Below are 21,980 nucleotides of genomic sequence, written 5' to 3' on the forward strand. Positions count from 1 at the left end.
CCCCCTGGCTGTGTCCCCAGGAGTCAAGGGGACACTGCTCCCGCTCTAGAGTTCTTGGTGACTATTGGAGAAGGAAAAACGCGTCATTTCCAGGAGAGAGTCAGGGTGGTCTGGCTTTGCCCGTCTTCCCATCACTTCCCGCAGGACCTCTGTGCAGGCGGGGGTGACCCTGCATCCTCGCTTGTCCTGCAGGGTCAGACCAGGGCGCTGTCGCTCGGCGCCCTCCTGAGCGGCACTGAGGGCGTCGCTGAGCTGGAAGGAGGGCCCCTGCTGGTGATGCCCCTCGGACCCTGGGGGGCTGTGCCTGTCCCCCCACCTTGGTCCTGGATGGTGCACTCGCAAAAATGAAAGGGTCGTGCTCAGCAGGCCCCGTTCCCACGCACAGGCCGCACATGCGGGCCCTGATCTGTCCCTGTGCTGGAGGCTTGCTTAGGTTCCCGTGGACGCCTTGAGAAGGACGGGCTGACCACCTGAACAGCAGGAAATGCTCGAACTCAAATGGCAGGTACCTCCCCTTAAGATGTGTCAGCTCGAGAGCTTCGTGGTTCTAACTGTGGCCTCTGGGGCTTCAGGAGGGTCTCCCACGTGCATCCCCTGTTTCTCTCCCACCTGTTGGTCTCAGACCTGAACTTGCCTTGGCCATATCCACGCATTGCCCTTAGTGGCCCAGAAGTCGGGGTCCGTGATGCAGGTATGTTATATGTACACTTACGCAATTTCGTGTCCCACGAGGTGATGTTCTACAAACTGTATTTTCAGGTGGAGAAAGTTTCAAGGTCGAGCTCTCAGAACAGTGCTAAAATCAAAGCTGTTTCCTGTGAAGAAAAAAAAAAAACCGTCTATATATTTCACCTCAGATTGTCAGAAGGCAGAAACTGAAATAAATTATCTTAAAAAAAAAAAGTCAGTCAGTTGAATTTTTGTTTTCACATGTCCGTGAACACATTTTTTTTTACAGAATTTGCAATCTTCTCAGTGACGACAGAGAAAACACCTTTTTCTAGGGTCAAATAGACGTTCTCCCCACTTAGGCTGAGCAGCTGGGTCTTGTGCAGACGTGTGTGTGTGTGTCGTGGCCAAACTGATGGGCAGAGGAAGCGTCCGCTGAGTTACCGCCGGGGGTGTGTTGGTGAACGGAGGGGCCTTGGCCTCCAGGATGCCTCCAGCCCCTTCCAGCTGATATCCTGGTCTTGCCTTTGAGCCTCAGCTGCCTGACTTCTTGCTTTTGGGGGTCGGGGGGCTGTGAGTAGAACGCGATTACCACCCCCGCCTGACACACACAGGACACCTTCATCATCCCTAACAACTTGGTTTGACAGACGTATTTTGTGAAATGTTGGGCTTTCTTTTTTTCTGATTATAAGAGGTCAATAGCCATGTTGTAACTCTCCAGACTAACAGATCTGGGGGGTGAGCCTGAGGACCAGCACAGGGCCTAGAAGAAGGGTCCTTGGTACCCGGAGCAGTGGACTCAGTTCCAGGGGACCCGGGGTGGGATGGTTCCCAGGGCGAAGGTGCAGGCAGGTCCCCCAGCCCTGGCCTGGCCACCTGAGATGGGCTGGGGTATGTGCCCTGACGCTCAGTGGGGCGGGGGCCGGACTGCCCTGTCCCTGGTTCTCCCACCCAGCCTGGAGGACCGGCCCGGGTGGTAGAAGCCTTCACGCCTGACTTTTCCTCTGGTGCCAGGAGAGTCCAGCAGCTGAAGGCCAGGGGCTGGATTCAGAGGCAACTCCTGGTGACAGGGAAGGACCCCTCTGAAGGCAGCAAGGACCCTGACGAGCACGGGGTGGGGTGGCCCTGGGAAAGAAGCCTGGGTCCCATTCTACCTCCCCACCAACCCACTGCATGCCTTTTGCCAAATTGTTCTTTGAACCTCAGTTTCTTCATCCATATAATGGGAGGGAAAACATCACCCAACCGAGGCGGTTCCTGCGAGAAATGCAAACGTGCTTCTCACTCCAATCTCTTTCCTCGTTGTCCCGATGAGGAAATAAATCAACCCGGGAGATGTACCTGTAGGAAGGGTCCTGCCCATTTAAGGAAAGATAAAAACGACCAAACTTCTCTCTAAATTTTATAGGAATCCATTTAAAACATATTCTTCAAAATTCATGACACTAAATATAAAAGAAATTTAAACAATTAGGCATTCAAATGGTGTTTCTTTGTAAATTGTAACCTTTCTACTTCTGACTTTATTGATGCTTAAAACTGTACTGAGACTTCCAGGGCACCCTGATCATGTAACCCTTTTGTCCCTTAAATTCGTGCCGAGCACCTCTGTCTGCAGCCACCTCCCCTGTGCAGTGCCACAAACGCTCCTGCTCCCCTAAAGAAGCATCTCCCCTCTTTCCATATTTGGAGCAAGCCTCTCACTCACGAAGTCATCTTTCAGTGTCACAGGAAATGACCGCAGCTGCTCTCTTTTCTCCTGTACTCAGATCCTGCGTGAGTTGCACTGGGAAGCAGTAGAGTGGGTTTGTCCTCAATGCCTGGGACTCTGAAAGCAAGAGACCCCAAAAGTTATGCTTCTTCCACCCCTGCTCACCCCACCTCCCACCTCCTGGGCCCCAAAGAGAGGAGCTAGGAATTTTGTCCCTACTCCCAAGCGACCATGCACACAGAGAGAGCCGGGGAAGTTCCTGGCTGATGTCCACCCCTGGAATTGGGAACAATTGGTCTCTTTGGGGTGCTGGGGCCAGAGAGGGAGGGGAGAGGCCCCTTGTGCCATCAACTTACCTTTAATGAGCCTCTACTATGTGCCAGGCGCCACCAGGCTCCAGGACCACAAGATGAAGAAGCAAGGTCATTTTCCTTCAGAAACTATCAGTGGGGTTCAGACACAACTGAGGTTAAAAAAAGGTACATTTGTGTGTGTCTGTCTGTGTGTGCATGTGCACACATATGTATGCTTAGAGTATAAAAATATAACAGATAAAATATATACTGTAAAATGTGATGATATATAATACAATCTATGATAAGGTTATTTTATTATATAGGAAATATAGAATGTTTTAGTTATTTTTGGAGTGAGTGTCCTTCCTGGTTGAATCAGGGTGGGCTTCCCTGAGGAGGTGCCTTGGAGCTGGATTTTGGGTAATAAAAGTCACTGTGGCGAAGACGTTAATCCTGCAATGATCCCATGAGAAAGGTTTGGGGTATTTTTAATTTAATTTAATTTTTTATTGAAATATAGCTAACTTACAATGTTGTGTTAGCTTCTGGTGTACAGCAAGGTGATTCAGTTATACATATCCATATTCTTTTTCATATTTTTTTCCATTATATGTTATTACAAGATACCCCTGTGCTAAATAGTAGGACCTTGTTTATCTATTTTATATATGGCAGTGTGTATCTGTTAATCCCATACTCCTAATTTATGCCACCCCGCCCTTTAACCCTTTGGTAACCATAAGTTTGTTTTCTATGTCTGTGAGTCTATTTTTGTTTCGTAGATCAGTTCATTTGTGTCATATTTTAGATTCCACACGTAAGTGATATCATATGATATTTGTCTTTCTGTCTGACTTACTTCACTTAGTGTGATAATCTCTAGTCCCATCCATGCTGCTGCAGATGGCATTATTTCATTCTTTTTTATGGTTGAGTAGTATTCCATTGTATATAGGTACCACATCTTTATCCATTCATCTGTCAATGGACATTTAGGTTGCTTCTGTATCTTGGCTATTGTAAATAGTGTGCAAAGAATATTGGGGTGCATGTATCTTCTTGAATTAGTTTTCTCGGGATGTATGCCCAGGAGTGGGATTGCTGGATTATATGGTAACACTATTTTTTAAAGAACCTCCATACTGTTTTCCGTAGTGGCTGCACCAGTTTATAATACATTCCCTCCAACAGTGTAGGAGGGTTCCCTTTTCGCCACACCCTCGAGGAAGGTTTTGTTTACCACTTTGCTGATGAGGAAATCATGGTACCCGCAGTGGGGAATGAAATCAGGGGCCAGCTGGCTCCAGAGCATAGCGTTTATCCTGAACGGCTGCAGGATGTCCTCTCCCTGGCAGAGGTCTCTAGGAGGCAGCAGGAGGTGTGCTGAGAGCCGAGTGACCCAGAGCTCAGATGCCCCCAGCCACCGTCAGGAATTTGCTCCCCAAATGTGCACACCCAGGGGGCCCAGGCAGGCAGGCGGCTGAGCCTGCGGACCCCCACCCCTCCTCCACTTCTGTGATGTATCCCTGGTCCCAAGGTCATCCCTGCACATCACGTCCCTATGGTTTGGGTGAATTGTGTCCCCAAAACTCATGTGTTGAAGTCCTAACTCCCAGTACTCACAATGTGACCTTATTTGGAAATAGAGTCTTTGCAGATATATTTAGTTAGGATGAATGGGGTGGACCCCTGATCCTATGACTGGTGTCCTTATAAAAAGGGGAAATTTGGACACAGAGACACACACAGGGAGACGCCATGTGAAGATGAAGGCGGAGATCAGGGTGATGTGTCTACAAGCCAAGGAGCACCTAGGATGGCCTGGGAACCACCTGGAGATTCTCCTCACAGACCCCAGAAGGAACCAGCCCTGCCAGCACCCTGATCTTGGACTCCAGCCTGAGGGAGAATAGATTTCTGTGGTTTGAAGCCCCCAGAGTGTGGTGCTTTGTTAGGGCAGCCCTGGGAGATGATTCACCTGCAACCAATAAGGACTCTATGGGGCTTTCCCGGGACAGACCCGACCCCCCCCCCCCCGCCCCCCACCAACGTCCTCCACCTGCCTCTTGTTTGTAGAAAAACTTTAGCCTCCTAGGCCTTCCCCGAGTTCCAAAGAATAAATTTAATCAGAGAAATGAGAAAATGCAGAAGCTAAGGAAAATAGTCAAGCAAGACAAAATAATAAGAGTTCAGCCATTAAACAAAGCCAAGGACCTTTAGTTCCTCCTCAAGGGCTATAGATAATATTCTGCACCATGTCCTTTGAGCTGTTTTGCAGGTACGAAAACCCCACAGGTGGAAGAAGTTAACTGTATGCCGCCCAGTTACCTCACGACCAGCCAATCAGAAGAATGTCCACAAGGGACTTCCCTGGTGGTCCAGGGACTCTGTGCTTCAACTACCCGGGGGCCCGGGTTCGATCTCTGACTGGGGAACTAAGATCCCACAAGTCGCACGGTGCAGCCGGAAAAAAAAAAAAAAAAAAAAGAATAAAAGAAAAATGTCCAAGAGCCGATAACACGCCCCACAGTCCCCCTCCCTCACCCTGTCTTTAAAAACCTTTACTGAAAGTAATCGGGAAGTTGGGACCTTTTGAGCACCAGCTGCCTGGACTCTTTGCTTGGCGCCTGCAATAAACCCTGCAATTTCCTTCACCACAACCTGGTGTCAGTAAATTGGCTTTACTGCACGCAGGCAAATGGACCCGAGTTTGGTTCGGTAACACACGTTAACACAGGCTTAAACACCCCGAAACCCAGTCATAAGACAGGAAATGAGACCCAGCAGGAGTCAGGGTGAGATGCACCCACGTTTATTGAACACCTGCTATGTGCCAGGTGTCCTTCTGGGCACCTTGATCCCCAGAGCAGCCTGTGAGCTGAGTGATATGATTCCTGCCGTACAGATGAGGAAAGCGGGACCCAGAGGACACGGGACTTGCACACGGCGGAGCCTCTGAGCATCCAGCCTCAGCCCCCTTTCCTGACTGGGGAGTTCTCGTCCTACTGATGGGGCCCCTGCCCCTGTCCCATGAGGTCCTCCACGGGGTCCTCCTCGGCAGAGTTGTCCTCACTGGCTGCTGCTTTTCTCTGGCTCCGTATGGTGCTCTGCTCTAAATAAAAAAAATATATAACAACAACAATAACAAAATCATCATCATCATCACAGCAACAACAGCAATAATAATAATGACAGCAACAAGCATTGTTTCCTAAATGTTTCGGGTAGATGTGTTCGCCTAATACCACAGCCCTTTGAGGGGGTTACTATCATTGGCCCCACTTTGCAGGTGAGGAATCTAAGGCACAGAGAGCTTAAGGAACTTTCCCAGGGTCACACAGCTTGGGAGCAGTGGGTTTGGACCCAGGCAGTCTGGCTGGGGACCATACTTCCTCCTCTGCCTTTCAAGAGAATTATTCAGAAAGCATGAGACGCCCCTCATCCGCCCACACTGTGGTTCCCTGAGTCTGCTTCAGGCAGGTCCAGGTCAGATTCAGGGCCACCCTCCCACTCCCCAAGCAGCACTCCCTTCTCAGACCCGAGTTCTCAGCCGGCCTCTGGACTCTGGTCACTTCACCTTGTCACAGGTGTTACACCCCACCCCCAGTGCTCACCTGGGCGAGAAACCACGCAACAGCCGGGGACAGGGTGGTGTCCGTGAGCAGCCGAGTGTCATAATGCCCATAAACTCCAGGCATCTTGGCTCTAAAATCCTGCCAAGAGGGTTGGATCCGGTCAGGAAACAAAGGGGTGCCAGCGGGAAAGAAAGATGTGGGATAAGAAGGCCGGTGCACAGGTAACTGCAGGGACCCCCACCTACACCAGGAGTCTCCTGTTTCTTATTCCATATGATCTACTGCAGAGCGGTAAGTGGGCATTGTCATCCCATTTTACAGATGGGAAAACTGAGGCCCAGAGGCAAGGTAACACGTCCATAGTCACGCAGGAAGATTAGAGATCACACTGCCCCCCAACCAAAGTAAAGTAGAGTGAGTGAATGCACCAGAGCCCAGCCAATCTTCATTGACCCTCCTATGATGGTTTTAAAGCTCATCCACAAATTCTTTGACACTTCTCCCATCAGGAGCTGGACTATAATTCTCCTCCCCTTAAATATGGCCTTAATGACACACTTCTAAGGAACAGAATGTGGCAGACACGATGCTCAGTTTCTTCGGAGGTTAGGTCACAGAAGGTGACACAGTGTAATTCTCTGATGCTCACTCTTGGACCAGCTGCCATGGTGTGAGGAAGTCCACGCCCCATGGAGAGGCTGTGGGCAGTTATTCAGGCTGCAGACCCCACTGCAGACCAAGACGGGATGGGCCTCACTGGGGTACAGCTCATGCAGTTGCCCAGGGCCCCCAGCTCAGAAGGACTCTGCCATCTTGGAATTCTTAATAATCATTGAATAAAAGGCCCGTCTTGATTTTGCCCTGAACTCTTGCCCTGGGCGAATCACGTGGCCCATCCTGGACCCAGATGACAGCCATCATCTACCACACACGGGCAAGGAAGCCTTGGAAACAGCTCCAGCCCCAGCTACGGATTGGCTGAAAGACCCGAGGGAGGACAGCCCAGCTGAACCCACCAACCCTAGAACCACAGAAGATAATCCCGGTAAACCACGAGGTGTGGCGCAGCACATTATAGATAACTCAGATGGCTTTTTCTAGATCCTAATCACATCAGGTGAGGGTAATAAGCGCTTTGTCTCCCTCCAAAGTACAGCAGGCATCAGCCTGGAGATGCTTTTTGTTGTTGATTCATTTGTTTTTAAGCACCCAGGTGATGATGATGTACGTGGATGGTCCAGAGAGAGATGGTGTTGGGGAAATTCCCCGCCTCTGGTTCGGCGCCCAGGGGCAGATATTTAAAACAGTTCATTACAATGAGCCTTCAGATTTCGAGAAACTGCAAAATGTTGCCAACAAAAACTGCTTCTATCAAGACAAAACCAACGACTCAGCCATAAAAAAGAACAAAATAATGCCATTTGCAGCAACATAGATGCAACTAGAGATTATCATACTAAGTGAAGTAAGTCAAGACAGAGAAAGACAACTACCATATGATATCACTTATATGTGGAATCTAAAATATGGCACAAATGAACCTATCTACAAAACAGAAACAGACTCACAGACAGAGACATCAGACTTGTGGTTGCCAAGGGGGAGGGTGGGAGGGAGAGGGATGGCCTAGGAGTTTGGGGTTGGTGGATGCAAACTATTACATATAGAATGGATAAACAACAAGGTCCTACTGTAGAGCACAGGGGACTATATCGGATCTCCTGGGATAAACCATAATGGAAAAGAATATTAAAAAAAAGAATGTCATATGTGTAAAACTGAGTCACTTTGCTGTACAGCAGAGATTGGTACAGCATTGTAAATCAACTAGACTTCAATAAAAATAAAGACAAAAACAACCTCCGCTTCAGCCCCACCCCCCAAATAGGAGATGGGATGTCTGTGACCCACCTCCAGATCTCTCTCCAGGTCGTAGCTCTCCAGGGTCTGGAAGGCACTGGAATACACCTCCACCGCTTTGGCATGGAAGACCATCTCAATGGTCACAAAGTCCGAAAAAATTTTCTATGGGGAGAGAAGCCCAGATCACATAAGTAACACTGTCAGAAGGACTGTCCTGGGGTCGTCTCGACATGGACCAATCGTGGCGGGGGGGGGGGGGGTGTGGGCGGGGGCTTAGTTGTCCTTGCGGGGCAGGTCCTAGGTGTGGAATTTCAATATATTATTTCTAATTAATTAATTTTTGTTGAACAGATAATGCATTCCCATAGTTCCAAAGTTGCCTTGCACAGAGATTGTTCCAGAAATGTGTGAGGCCTTGTGGACTTTCTGAGGGGCATCCTTTTCTCAGCTCTGTCAACCTGGGCTCCTCCACTCAGCTTGTGCTTCTCTCATTCTGAGGTCAGGTTGATGGCTACAAACTTTCAGCCTCTGTCACCCACAGGCTGGAAGTGGGTCTTATGGGAAGGGGAGGGGATGCTACTAGCCCAGAAGCCCCACAACCTGATAAGCCAGCTTGTCAAAACATTATTAGTGATGGAGACGTTGGCTTCTCTTGATCAGATGGTTCAGCTTGGCTCAGTGAGCTCTCACAGAGCTCCTACTGTGTGTCCAGCTCCAGTGGGGGCTTCTACTGTGTGCTGGGCCCAGCACAAGCTCCTACTGTGTGCCAGACCTGAGGGGAAACTCCTGCTGTGTGTCAAGTCCAGCACAGGCTCCTACTGTGTGTCAGGCCCCTCCTACATGCTGGGCCCAGCACAAGCTCCCACTGTGTGCTGGGCCCAGCACAACCTCCCACTGTGTGTAGGGCCCAGCACAACCTCCCACTGTGTGTAGGGCCCAGCACAACCTCCCACCGTGTGCTGGGCTCAGCACAAACTCCTTCAACGTGGTCGGCCCCAGCAGGCCACAGGCTTGCTGTTGGGGGAGGAGCCTGCAGTTTGGAAACACACCTCTTCCCGTCACGTGGGAAGCACCTGGAAGAGGCGGGCCAGAGGAAGCCGCTAGGCCACCTGGGAGAAGGAAGGGGCGAGGAGGCCGCAGACTGTGCTGGGAGTCCCTGCCTCCTGCCTCCTCCCCTCCTGCCCCCCGGGAGGCAGTGCTGGTGACAACAACAGGCCTCGTCCTGCCCTTTGCCGGCCTGTGGCCCCGAGGAAATGACGTATCCTCTCAAGCCTCAGTTTATTCGTCTGCACGGGAAGCACAGGAGTGGTTCCAGTTCACAAAGCCCTACGAGAGATTCAGTGAGCGCCACGGCTCTCGACCTGCGGGCCCCTCATCAACACCAGCCTCACCTGGGAGCTTGTCAGAGATGCACATTCTTCGGCCCACCCAGGCCCACTGGATGGGACGCCAGGGTGGGCCCACCGTCTGTGTTTTAAGGAGCCCGCCAGGGCGTTTCTGACGCACGCTCAGGTGAGTGAACCGCTGCTTGAAAGCATGGCTTACATTCTTTTAGAGGAGCCAGAGAGTTATTTTGTAGATATTTCATTAGAATCGTGACCTAAAACTGATGTAGTGGTAATGATTATTTCAAGTTTGGGCTTTTATCTCTTTTAACATATGGAGGTTTGGATAAGCGTCTCTTACAAATGAATTCCCCCAATTTTAAAGGATGCCCATGTTAAATTGCATGCTTCTGTTGGCCCTCAACAGTGCAGAACCTTGTGTGCTCTCGCTGGCCTCGAAAACATCAGGTGCTTGATAATGGTCTGCTGGTGGTTTTAGGTTCTGCCTGCAATATGGATGCTTGAGCCGTTATTACCACTGTTTCACTCGCTTCGTTCGTTCATTCTTTCATTTTCCCAATGTTTACTGAGTACCCACTGAGTGCCAGGCCCTAGACCTGGTGCCCAGGACCCAGGAGGGGACGTGGCAGGCAGGGGGTCTGCTCTGTGGCTTCGACATGCAGTATGGGAGGTGGCGTGGAGCAGTGAGTTCTCCCCTGCTCTCCACCATCACGGGGTCTGCGTGAACTCTCTCTCCCAAGGGTGTCAGCTCTGTGAGGACAGGGCCTTGCTTTGCTGGCTATGGTGTCCTCAGCTTCAGGCATAGCGCCTGGCACATAGTAGGTGTGTATTCAACATCTGTGAGATTCACGAGTGAATTAAAGATACAATGAATCCACCCCCTGGGATAACTGCCCCCAGAGGGAGCAGAGCAGAGAGTGTTAACAGTTGGTTGGACCAGGTCTGGGGGTCCAGGTGAGTTTCTCTGAAGGACAGCAGGTGTGAACTCGATGCACAGTAAGGGCAGAGCCCTCCTGGTAGAGGACACAGCCTGTGCAAAGGCCCTGAGGTATAAAAGGCTTTGGTGCACTCGAGCGTGGAGTGGTGTGTCCAAGACAAGGCTGGAGGGCGGGGCTGGGGCTTCGAAGCCTTGGGGAGGATTTCAGCCTTTCTCCTTGGAACGAGGGACGTACAGGAGGGTGTTAAACCCAGGAGTGACAAATCAGAGCTGCCTTTTGTGAGATTCTTGGGACTGCAGTTTGGAAAATGGACTAAAGTGGCAGGGGGGCAGGAGTGGGTGCAGGAGTCTCTGTGACCATCTTGCCCTTAAAGACCCTGCCTCCCTGAGGCCTCTTGTAAGAGCTGAGGTTCTGGGCCCGGGGCTCTGGGTGTGTCGGGGTGGAGAGAGCAAGGATTTGTGCCACTGGGGCTGTGCGGAGGAAAGGAGGAGGGTCCTGTGGATCCTGTGCGGAAAGGCAGGGGCTGGGGGGACAGACTCTGCCCGGTCCTCCTGGCAGGCGGGGAGCTTGGCCGGGTGCTGAGAGCGCACGGCTGCCACTGCTGGCTTCCGGCCAGCACAGCTGAGCAAGACAGCTGCCCGAGCAGCCGGCCTGTACCCGCCGCGGCCAGGAGGAAGCCAGGATGAACTGTCCGGGGAGTCAGGGCCCTGAGAGCCGAGCAGGCACAAGCTCACACACACCCTCTGTCACAGGGAACACACATGCACGCACACACACACAGGTGCACACACACCAGAGCTCGCCCACGGGGCAGCCCAGAGTACTTCCGACCAGGGACCGACCACCCCTACCTGGAGGTTCAACTGCTCCTGGAAGGCCTCCACCGTCTCCTCCAGCCGGTGGGAGGTGCGGCTGGCATCCACCGAGGCCCTCTGCACGCTGGTCTCCGCCTGGCCCCGGAGATAGAAAGTGTCATGGGGGCTCCATTCTGGATCATTCTCTCTCCCTTCGCCCCACCCTTGGGCCAGCTGTCCTGCGTCGTGGGCGTCTCTTGCCAATTTGGTTGTGGAAGGGAATGGCCGAGTAGGACCACAGCGAAAGGGGCAGCTGCTGCTTGGACAGACCCTCTTGTCAGCTGTGTGACCTCAGGCAAGTCACTGAACCCCTCTGAGCCTCAATGTGCTTGCCTGCAAACGGGACGGCTATAAGGCCTGCTTTGCAGGATTGTTGCAAGAAGGAGAGTGGGCTCAGCTGAACTACTGCTATGACAGGTACTCCACAGTCGCTGATGATTAATTCCCGCATGTGGAACGATTTTAGGTAATTAACTTACTGGTTGCTTTGATTGGCATCTATACGGCCTGACCCCACAAGCAGGCCTGGCACGGGACGAAGCTGGATTTCAGAGCCAGACGCCTGCAGAGCTGAGTTGGGGGTTGCCCCTCCGCTCTCTGTGCGGCCTTGGGCAAGTCACTTTCTCAGTTTCCGCATCTAGAAGTACCCACCTCCTGTGAGCAGTGAGTGGGTGACCCTGGCAAGGAAGCAGGCTGTGGAGGGGGGTGTCTCTCTGACTCGCCGAGTAGCATCGCTGATGGCACGGAACCCAGGTCTCCTGAGCCCCAGCCGATGGCTGGCTCTCCCGGAGCCTCTGACTCCCCTGTCCTAAGCCCAGGGCCCTGCACACACCCACTCACGTAAAGCTCACCTCGCCGTTTTGTGAGGCCGTTCATTACCTGCGTGCGAGCCTGCCTCCCCCAGACAGACTTGTGACGCTCACCTGGGACTGAAACAGGTGCTGTTAAGGATTCAGGTTAGCCAGCAGCCCCCGTGGAGGGGGCACGGTGATGTAGGGCCCCGGCCTCACCGCCCCCCAGCCCCTGCCTCGGGAAGGATACGATGGTCTGTCTCTCTGAAGGGGACTTCTGCCTCAGTTGCTCCAGCTTTTCCAGTTGTTTGAGCTCGTTGTTCCAGACGTGTTTGAATTGCTTGATCTCAGCCTACGGAAGGAAGAGGGTGGTTTCCTGGGGCCCCAGCCCCCCGCGTGGCCCACGCCGCAGTGCCGTGCCCTTGCTCACCTGGGTCTGCTTTATCTGCACCCCGTAGAGCTTCAGGGGGTTGACCACCTTGGTCTCCAGCCTCTCGACCTGGGGGCACGTGGACATACAGAGTCAGAGCGGGTGGAGCCAGGGAGACGCTGGGGGGCTGCACGGCCCCTGGCCTGCATTTGCAGAGCGCCGTCTGCATGTCCGGAGCTGCACGGTGGGCCCTCCTCCCACCTTGGGGTTGCGAGCGCGGGCGACACATTTCATCTCGCTGAGCCCTGTTTCCTGGCCTGTACAATGGGTATAAGGAGTGTACCCGCCCAGGGTTTTTTAGCAACTGGATGGGACCCAGCGCTATTTCATTTCTCCAGACTGCCTTAAGCTCTCACCAGGGACGCTGACAGATCCACCTGGAACACAGACTAGCAGGGAATTCAGAGCTGACTGCGCTGTGCAGCCCCCAGGGACATGGCAGGGTCGGCGAGGGGGACACCTCACGCCCCTGAGTCAGTGCCTGTGTGCCAAGCCTAACACTAGACACGAGGATAAACAATGTCAGTGCTGGTGACAGTGGTCTCAGTTAAAGCTAGTGTGGACTAAGCGCTTACCCTGTGGGTGTCACAGTAGAACAGGTGTAGGAGTCCCCCCAGGGGCTCCTTAAAACCCTCGTCCCCAGGCACCACCCCAGAGGTTCTGACTCAGCAGGTCCAGGGTGCAGCCCAAGAATCTGCATTTTTCTAACAGGTTCCCAGGTGAGGCTGGTGCCTGGAGGATGGGGTCCCCTGAGAGTCTGGTTTGCCCGATGGGCCAGGGGAGCTGGAGTCCCCACCCAGCCCCTTCCTGCTCCTCCATTATGGCTTATGGCTCTTGTGAACGCAAACCTAAAGAAGAAATAATTTTCCCAAGTGCCGAAAGGGAAAGGGACTTTTCCCTTTCCGTACCGTATTCCTTTGAGAAAACTTGCGGTTGTAAATCCTTTCTCTGTCCCTTTGAGATGGATATAAAGCTTTTAAGAGCTAAAGAAGCCTCTGGCTGGTTTTACAAGCAGGAAAGCCCAGTCATCTCTGAACTGTAAACTTCGGGAGGCCAGTGTCTGCAGGGAGTTTGCCTGGTGCCTGGCTCCCGGCTGTACCTACCTGCTTGTCAGAGAGATGTGAGGTTTTAGTTTTCTTTGGATAAAGATGATCAGCCAGCCCAGGTGGCCCCCCCAGTCACCAGGTGGAATTAGGAAGTCCTGTGTGACAAAGGGTGCTGTCCCCTTCCCTGTCCTCAGGGGGAGTGAGGTTTCTCTGTCTTTGCCATCACTTATTCAATCGCCTGTGACGTGCATTACCTTCTGGCTTAACGCTTATTCGATAGAAAAGCTGTTTCATTCTTTTTTTTTTTTTTTTTAAATTATTTATTTATTTTTGGCTGTGTTGGGTCTTCGTTTCTGTGCGAGGGCTTTCTCTCTAGTTGCGGCGAGTGGGGGCCACTCTTCATCGCGGTGCGCGGGCCTCTCACTATCGCGGCCTCTCTTGTTGCAGAGCACAGGCTCCAGACGCGCAGGCTCAGTAATTGGGGCTCACGGGCCTAGTCGCTCCGCGGCATGTGGGATCTTCCCAGACCAGGGCTCGAACCCATGTCCCCTGCATTGGCAGGCAGATTCTCAACCACTGCACCACGAGGGAAGCCCCTGTTTCATTCTTTTCTACCATCGCAGAGAGGATTTTTCTGGGCTGGCTGGAGTTTTGTTTTATTTTATTTTATTTTTATTATTGTTTTTTTTTATCCCAAACTCCTAACCCTTCCCTCTCCAATGCTCCCTCCCCCTTGGCAACCACAAGTCTGTGCTCTGTGTCTGTGAGTCTGTTTCTGTTTCGTAGATAAGTTCATTTGTGTCATATTTTAGATTCCACATGAAAGTGATATCATATGGTATTTGTCTTTCTCTGTCTGACTTACTTCACTTAGTATGATAATCTCTAGGTCCGTCCATGTTGCTGCAAATGGCATTATTTCCTTCTTTTTTACGGCTGAGTAGTATTCCATCGTATATCCGCCACATGGGGATTTTTATTTTTAATTCTTTCCCTAACCCCCTGCAGCCTCCTTGCCCTCCGCAAGCCTCCAGGCTCTCAGTCCTGTAAACTGAGGTGTGACCCTGGGCAGGGAGTGATGTGAGTGTCCTCACTCTGGGGACACCTTTGGAGGAGATGCGTCCGCTGACGGCGGACCCTGCCGGGCGGCTCCAACCCTCAGATCCCCCCGGGAAATGGGTCCGCCGGGGCCACTCGCTCACCTCGGCCTGCCGGTAATCCTGCACTTTGGCCAGGTCCTCGGCGAAGTTCCTCAGGGCGGCCCGCACCTCCGGGTTGGCGAACTCGATGAGCGTCTTGACCAGTGGGTCGGCCTTGTCACGCAGCCGGACTGTCTTGCGGGTGTAGGCGGCCGGCAGCGAGCAGAACTGGCCGAAGTGCTTCTCAGCGTTTGTCACCGTGTCCTCCATCAGCCGCACCTGCTGTCCCTGGGGAGGTGGGGGCCTGAGGAGCTGTGCTGGGCAGGGACGCCCAGCCAGGTCACGACAGCGAAGCAGGGGTCACCCACCCACCGCCCTCCTCCTAGGTGGCAAACCCAGGCCAGGCGTCCGGTCCCCAGGATAATGCCCAGAGTCCCCGGGTCAGGCCGTCAAGGCAGATGCGGGAGACCAGCGGGGTCACAGGGCTGGTCAGCGGCCGGGCAGGAGTGCAGACGTGGGCTTGGCTCCTAACCTGGCCTTTCCCACCCTGGGCCCTTTACAGGGGCTTTATCTTCCCAGCAGAGTCGGTCTGTATTCCAACCATGCCGAGCTGCAAGGACCTCTTCTCTCTGAAATCCCCAGGTTCTATCTTTTCCCCGAGCTGTTGAAATTCTCTCCCTTCTCTACATCGTAAAGTTTTATTAATAAACTTTTTTGGGGGGTGGGGGGACCAGTTTTAGGTTTACAGAAAAACTGAGCGGAAAGTGCACAGGGTTCCTACATACCCCCTCTCCGGCACACAGGGTTTCCCTATTATCAACAGCTTCCCTTTAGTGCCCGACCTTTGTTACAAAAGGTGAACCAATAGTGACACATTCTTATTAACTAAAGTCCCTCGTTTACATGAGGGTTCCCTCTTGGTGTCCTACATTCCGTGGATTTTTGACAAGTGCTCAGTGCCCTGCCTCCACCATCACAATGTCGTAGAGAAGTCTCACTGCCCTAAAGACCCCATGCTCCGCCCGTGGGTCCCTCCTCCCTCCCCCAGCCTTGAACCTTTAGTTTGTCCTCCTGGCATGCCATTTATCACCATGTATCGCTTCCTGTTGTGCTTGGTTTCTGTCACCCTCTGCATCTTTCTGGGTCAGGGGTGGGGGGAGCTTGCTGACTCACCTTTATGTGCCGTTTGCCCGTGGCCTGCCCATTGCAGGTGTTCCATGAAACAATACAGAGTGAGTGAAGGACCTGCTGGATTTCATCTTCCCGAGACAGTAAAGCGGGCACAGCCTCAGACAGTCGCCTCCCTCTCGCCCCACTGCACCCTCTCCTCACCCCTCATCCCACCCAGGTGGTCACTGCCCCGTCCTCTCTCTGTATGACCAAAGCCCCCAACCTGTGCAGCCCTGTAATCACATCTCTAAAGCTGGAAGCTGGGAGGAGGGCCCTTTGTCCTCCTAACAAACCCTAACTGGTGCAGCCCTTTACAGTTTGCCATGCACATCGTGTGTATTACGTGCAAACAAGGTAAACGGAGACCAGAGAGGTGAAGCATCTTGCTCCAGGTCACACAGCCGGCCGCAGTGCCTGCCCCTCCACATGGGGTCCTTGGACCCCCTCAATCAGAATCGCCTGGGACACAAGTTAAGCCTGCAGAATCCCAGCCCACTCTCCGCCAGACTCCCTGTGAGCGAGGTCCAGGGAGCTGCATTTTTAAAGAAGCCCATCAGGTGGTCCAGGGGCACCCTCGAGTTTGTGAGCCCCAGAGGAGCCAGGCGTGGAAACAACTGGGTAAGGGGCGAGTTGAGAAGGCAGTGGTAGATTCAGGCTGCAGGCAGTGGGGTCGGGGATAATTCCACAGAGGGGATAATGCCTGATGGGGTTTTGAGGTATGAAGAGGGGTTTCCCAGGTAGAGATGAGTGAGGGAATTTGGGGTGGCCCCTGTGAATTTTGCTACCCCAGGGCTGTGGGCAAAAATGCTGGAGAAGCAGACAGAGGCCAAAATTTGGAATCCTCCATGGTCTCTAGACCTCCAGGTGGGCGTGGTGTGGGCGGCAGAGCATCCTTACCACTGCCCCCCACCCCCAGCAGTCCAGGCGGCCCCATCTGTCTTGGTGCGTCTGGCCCAGAAAACCCGGCCGCCCCCTCCCTCCCAACCCAGGCCAGCGTGGGGCTGCTCACCTGGAGAGAACGATGTTCATTGTGACTGGAGACGGCAGCTGTCCTGGTCCTGGGGATTAAGGACAGGGCCCCAGGGGTCCCGCAGGCCTGGGAGAAGCCACACAGGGCTGCGTGCAGCTGCATGGTCCTGGCTCAAGGGACACTGCCACCTGGTTACCGGGCGACGTGGCCACCCGCAGTCACCCTGGGAGGAGCCTCCGCTGGTCGCTAAGGCAACCTCTCCCCCGGCCAGCCTCCCCGGGCGGATTAGGAGCCTCAACCAGCCTTGCGCTGGCCCAGGTGGGGTCGCCGAGAGGCTCCCTCCCACTCTCCCGGTGAAGATGGAGGTTCCTGTGGACCTGGCAGCGCTGGGGTTCCCCGGGAGGTGCGGGGACCGGACTTAGGGCTGCTGTGCTCGTGGGTCGTATTGCTGGGGCTCCTCCTCCCACGAGAAGGCCACCCGGCCTTCCCCAGGCTCCTAGGAGACTTGGTTACTCAGGAGGGGTGTGCGAAAAAGCACAGTGAATCGCTGCTCGTCGCTGAATCGAGGGGACAGGGCACCAGCCCACAGGAACATCTTAAACGTGTTAATCATCATTTTACTGGTCTTTTCCCCCTTATTATAAACACTGTCTGCTCATTGTAAGAAAAGCAAGAAAACAAAGATAACACAAAAAGAAGAAAATAGAACAGCACATACAAAATTGTGCTAACTGAAGTACGGTACATTTTGCTAATTGGAAGATGTGTGCAATTCAGTGCATCTACATTTTACCTAAAGAAAAGAAATATGCAACTAACAACCACAACAGTAAGAGATTGGGTGGGAAGAGGGGAAGGTAGAAAAGCAGAATGTTGGTAACTGTTGCCGTGGAGGACCCGCTGCACAAGTCTGTTCACTTTGTATATGTCTGAAGGTCTGTTTCTTTTTTGTTTTTTTTAAAATTAATTAATTAATTAACTTTATTTTTGGCTGCATTGGGTCTTCGTTGCTGCGCATGGGCTCTCTCTAGTTGCGGCGAGCGGGGGCCACTCTTCGTTGCGGTGCGCGGGCTTCTCATTGTGGTGGCTTCTCTTTGTTACGAGGCACGGGCTCTAGGCGCACAGGCTTCAGTATTTGCAGCATGCAGGCTCAGTAGTTGTGGCTCGCAGGCTCTAGCGTGCAGCCTCAGTAGCTGTGGCGCACGGGCTTAGTTGCTCCGTGGCATGTGGGATCTTCCCAGACCAGGGCTCGAACCCGTGTGCCCTGCATTGGCAGGCGGATTCCCAACCACTGTGCCACCAGGGAAGCCCTGAAGGTCTTTATAACGAAGAGTGTTTTTTTTTTTTTTTAAGTGTATATGAAAGTGAGGACTTTATTTATTATTTATTTTTATTGAAATATAGTTGATTTACAATGTTGTGTTAGTCTCTGGTGTACAGCATGGTGATATATATATATATATATATACACACACACACACACTCTTTTTCAGATTCATTTCCATTATAGTTTATTACAAGATATTGAATATAGTTCCCTGTGCTATACAGTAGGTCCTTGTTAGTTATCTCTTTTATATATAGGAGTGTGTCTGTTAATCCCATACTCCTAATTTATCCCTCCCCTCCTTTCCCCTTTGGTAACCATAGGTTTGTTTTCTGTGCCTGTGGGTCTGTTTCTGTTTTGTAAATAAGTTTCTTTGTATCATTTTTTTAGATTCCACATATAAGTGATATCATATGATATTTTCCTTTTCTCTGTTTGACTTACTTCACTTAGTATGATAATCTCTAGGTCCATCCATGTTGCTGCAAATGGCATTATTTCATTTTTTTAATGGCTGAGTAGTATTCCATTCTGTAAGTGTGTATATATGTATATATACACCACATCCTCTTTATCCATTCCTCTGTTGATGGACATTTAGGTTGTTTCCATGTCTTGGCTATTGTAAATAGTGCTTCTGTGAACATAGGGGTGCATGTATCTTTTCAAATTATAGTTTTCTCCAGATATATGCCCAGGAGTGGGATTGCTGGATCCTATGGTAGGTCTATTTTCAGTTTTTAAAGGAACCTCCATACTGTTCTCCATAGTGGCTGCACCAACTTACATTCTCACCAGCAGTATAGGAGGGTTCCCTTTTCTCCACACCCTGAAAGCGATGACTTTAGAGTCAGCTAAACACAGGTTCAAATCCCAGCCCCCAGCCCTGCTATGTGACCTTGGGCAAATCACCTGACCTCTCTGGGCGGCAGTCTTCTCCCTGGTAAAATGGGACCGTGGCCCTCTTTCCTTGCCTTGTTGTTAGGAGAAATAAGTCCCTGGTGCATCAGTAAAGAGAGGCAGGGCAGCCCCCAGGGCAATTCCTGGCCTGTCTGCCCACAGTGGTGACAGCTCTGGGGTGGCTGGTCCTGTGCTGGTTACCTGCCCCCTCCCCCCACATCTCTGAGTGGTCCCTTTATCACTCCACATGTCCCTTTGCACAAGCTCAGTGCTCCCCGTGGGCCCTGAGCAATGCATACACATAACTCAGCTTCTTCCTGTCTGGGGCATGTCACCTCCCCCGACTTCCCAGGCGGTGGCCCTGACCGGTGCCCCGAGGCTCTGCGGTCACTGTGCAGGTCTTCCCTGGATGAGGCCGGGGGAGGGGCTCCTGTGTCCCTGGTCTGTGTGGAGCAGCCGTCCTGGCACCAGTCAGATCCCTTGCACACTCTTGGCTCCGTCTCTCTCAGGGTCTACACCGCACTGAATAGTGTCCCCCCAAATGCACGTCCACCCAAGACCTCAGAATGTGACCTTATTTGGAAATAGGGTCTTTGCAGATGTCATTAGCCGAGCTGAGCCATCCTGGAGCAGGACAGGCTCTGGTCCAACGACTGGGGTCTTGTAAGAAGAGGAAGCAGACACACAGGGAAGATGGCCACGTGACAGCAGGGGCGGAGACCGGAGGGATGTGGCTACGAGCTACGCCTGGCGTCCCTCGCTTCCTGCACATTTGGTGAAAAGCTTCAGTTCCATCCCTGGGCCTCGTTCTATCCCTAATGGATGATTTCTCTCCCTCCCTCCTTCCCTCTGTCTCTTTCCAACTTCATTAACGTTTCATGCAGGTAATTCTCATCACAACAGCAACAATAATAATACCTGCAGGGCAGCCCTGGGCCTGTCCTGCTCCAAGCCCCACACTCATTCACTCATACACTCAGAACCCAGAATAGGCTTTTTCTTACCAAATGTGGGATTTTTAAAAAGTGGGAGTTGGGAATCAGCAGGACAACATAATTGGAGACGTGACATTTCTCTTTAAAATGCAACCTTTTCCGTTAGCCAACTGCGATGGTCAGTCTTCTGTGTCATCTCAGCCGGGCCATAGTGACCCACCGTTTCATCCAACACGAACCCGTGGGTTGCTGGGAAGACACTGGGGGATGCGGTCGGCCTTGCAGTCAGTTGGCTTGAAGTAAAGGACCTGACCCTCAGTGACGTGGCGGGGTGGGAGGGGCGCGGGGCTTCACCCCTTCACCACTGGGAGATCCTAGGAGCAAAAGTGAGGTTTCCAGGAGCTTCAGCTCCTGCTTGAGTTTCCAGCCCGCCCTGTGGATTTTGGACTTGCCAGCCCCACATCACGTGAGCCAGTTCCTTAAAATAAATCTCATATATTCAGTTGGTTCTGTTTCCCTGGAGCACCCACCTCCTGTAGGACTAGGAGAGGCTGCAAAGCCATTTCAGGTTTCTGGGGCTCCGGAAGTGTGAGGTCAGTGTTATAGGCAACGACCACCAGAGGGCAGCAGAGACCCCCTAATGGGGAATTCCCACGTGGAGGGCAGAGTGGGAGGTGACCCCAGGAAACGCGCCAGAGGAAGCCCATGCCTTCAGGCAAGATGGGAAAAGGAGCAGCTGATGGAGAGAAAGAGCAGTGGGGCATTCATGAACTTAAAGAACTTTAAAGAACCGAGACCACTTTCTAGTAGGGCCACACGGAGACATCTTGTGGCCAGAGAGAGAAAAGCCAGGAGACTGGGGAGAGGGGGGTGCAGGGGCTGGATAGGGAGAGGGAGGAGGATGCAGGGGCTGGTTGGGGAGAGAGCCTCCCCCTCCTTCCGCCCTCCCCCTCCCTCCCCCTCCCTCCCCTCCCTCCTCCTCCCTCCCTCCCCTCCCTCCTCCTCCCTCCCCCTCCCTCCTCCTCCCTCCCCTCCCTCCTCCTCCCTCCTCCTCCCTCCCCTCCCTCCCCTCCCTCCCTCCCCCTCCCTCCCCCTCCCTCCCCCTCCCTCCCCCCTCCCCTCCTTCTCCTCCCTCCCCTCCTTCCCCCTCCCTCCCCCTCCCTCCCTCCCTCCCCTCCCTCCCTTCCCTCCCCCTCCTTCCCCCTCCCTCCCCCACCCCAGACCCCTTCACCACCCTTGGCTGCAGGGGCAAACAGGTCTGTGTCCTAGAGAAAAATGACATGAACCCTGTGCACACCCCACCTCCACCCCTGTTTAGTGCCCACGGCTTGCACTCTTTCTTTCCTATATGTATTTTTGCTGAACCACATGAGAGCCCATTGCAGACATCCTGACCCTTTGCCCCAAATCCAGCATGCACCTCAAGAGCAAGTTCGTTACGTTCTCCTGCAAGAACTCATGTGACCATCACACCCAGAAAACATGGACGCAGGGCTGGCATGCAATACCCTCTCCGTGGTCGCATTTCCCCGACCGTCCCACTAAAGTCACTGGTGGCTGGTTTTCCCGCTGATTCGGGATGCATTGCAATTCCTGCTGAGTCTGTGTCGTCTCCTTGAGTTGAAAATGGCCCCCCCCAGGCTTTTTCTTTTCAGGATGCTGACTTTCTGTTTGTAACAGAAATAATTTCTGTCCTACAGAAATAATACAAGAACTCCTTCACCCAGATTCTCCAATTGTTAACATTTTACTGAGTTTGCCTTATCATTCTCTTCTCTCTCTCTCTCTCTCTTTTCTGAACCACTTGAGAGCAAGTTGCAGACCCGATGCCCCTTTACCCAAATACCCGGTGTACATTTCCTAAGAGTAGGGCGAGCCTCTCACACGGCCACAGACAAACTCGAAACCAGACGGTTCACACTGTTACACACTCTTTCACTCTTTATCTAATCTACAGGCTTCATTCAGATTTCACACTTGTCCCCGTAATGTCATTTCAGTGCGTAAGCAAACAGAT

At 52.6% G+C, this 21,980-nt stretch overlaps 1 protein-coding gene across 1 annotated transcript; it reads right to left on the minus strand.

Annotated features, from left to right (window-relative positions):
- Positions 1–5,681: 5,681 nt before the first annotated feature.
- Positions 5,682–16,860, minus strand: CIBAR2 (CBY1 interacting BAR domain containing 2). The gene is given in 9 exon segments (XM_059904301.1): positions 5,682–5,791; positions 6,290–6,392; positions 8,166–8,279; positions 11,247–11,351; positions 12,179–12,184; positions 12,297–12,398; positions 12,477–12,545; positions 14,725–14,943; positions 16,834–16,860. Coding segments are annotated over 9 exon segments (855 nt in total).
- Positions 16,861–21,980: the final 5,120 nt, after the last annotated feature.

The sequence above is a fragment of the Balaenoptera ricei genome, chromosome 19 (genome assembly GCF_028023285.1).
Source record: "Balaenoptera ricei isolate mBalRic1 chromosome 19, mBalRic1.hap2, whole genome shotgun sequence".
Classification (NCBI taxonomy): domain Eukaryota; kingdom Metazoa; phylum Chordata; class Mammalia; order Artiodactyla; family Balaenopteridae; genus Balaenoptera; species Balaenoptera ricei.